Here is a 951-nt window from a genome sequence, read left to right as displayed (position 1 = left end):
TATATATATATATATATCGCCCTCTCCCCACCCCGTCTCTCCCTTTACATGTATTTATCTATCCATCTCTTTAGCTGTGTCTATCTCCAAACCCACCTGTTTTGTTTGGGTCAGTAGCAATCGTATCAGTATCCAGCACTTCTCCATCTTCAAAAGTGTATACCTCATGCTTTTCTCTCTTCATATTTACAAATCTGGTCAACGTGTAGCTGACTGACCTGAGTAAGGAATATAAAATAGTTACCATGAATATAGAGCTGGCAGCAATGAGAACATGTTTTCGTGTCAAAAACCTCAGTTTTCGAGATTCAAATTATGGTTGTTGGGGTTTTTTTCTCCCTACCAAGGAAAGTGTGAACAACATAAACCGACCTTCACTTTACACGACAGAATATATAAAACCAATTTCAGATACATAAGACTGATTAGATAGTATTTAATTTAGTTTGTAGTAAGTTTTAGTAAGGGTTTTATGGCTCTTGCAACATAATTAGGTCATTTAAGTATTGAAGATTAAAATTGTTACAATACAGAAACAAACACAAAGAGAAAGATGATGGACGGCGATATTATTATGTTTGATAGAAAAGAAAGAGCAGACCACACAACAGCTCCCGTCAACCATCCACTGATGGTCTTTGCAGTCAAAAGTCCCACATATAAAAAACAGAAAAACAGAAAACAAATTAGCCATACAATTATGTATATATATAAATTATTATTTATGTTCTCAAAGCAATTCCGGGTTCATCTTATAGTCGCTCAAGCAATGTGAAGATTTGGATTTTCGACACTGATGTTTAATCCACCTCTACTTGGATCTGTCACGGTAGTCACCGTATTGTACCTTACTCTTTTTTACTCACGGGACGTAAGCGCCCTGTATGCCATGGGCTCTTGGTTAATGTTACTCACTTCGGGGATCTATAAAAAGTCAGACACTGCACCCGG

At 36.9% G+C, this 951-nt stretch overlaps 1 protein-coding gene across 3 annotated transcripts in view; it reads right to left on the bottom strand.

Annotated features, from left to right (window-relative positions):
* Positions 1-951, bottom strand: part of LOC101856021 (biliverdin reductase A) — a gene marked incomplete in the record, with an annotated part of 27,734 nt that overhangs the window by 2,565 nt on the left and 24,218 nt on the right. For all 3 annotated transcript variants that reach the window (XM_013082298.2, XM_013082299.2, XM_013082297.2), the window contains 1 exon segment: positions 97-218. In XM_013082298.2, coding sequence (XP_012937752.1) covers positions 97-218 — 122 coding nt within the window.

Source organism: Aplysia californica, unplaced genomic scaffold (genome assembly GCF_000002075.1).
Source record: "Aplysia californica isolate F4 #8 unplaced genomic scaffold, AplCal3.0 scaffold00167, whole genome shotgun sequence".
NCBI classification, from domain to species: Eukaryota; Metazoa; Mollusca; class Gastropoda; order Aplysiida; family Aplysiidae; genus Aplysia; species Aplysia californica.
The sequence above is the reverse complement of the archived record's forward strand: the minus strand, read 5'-3'. Positions and strand labels throughout refer to the sequence as shown.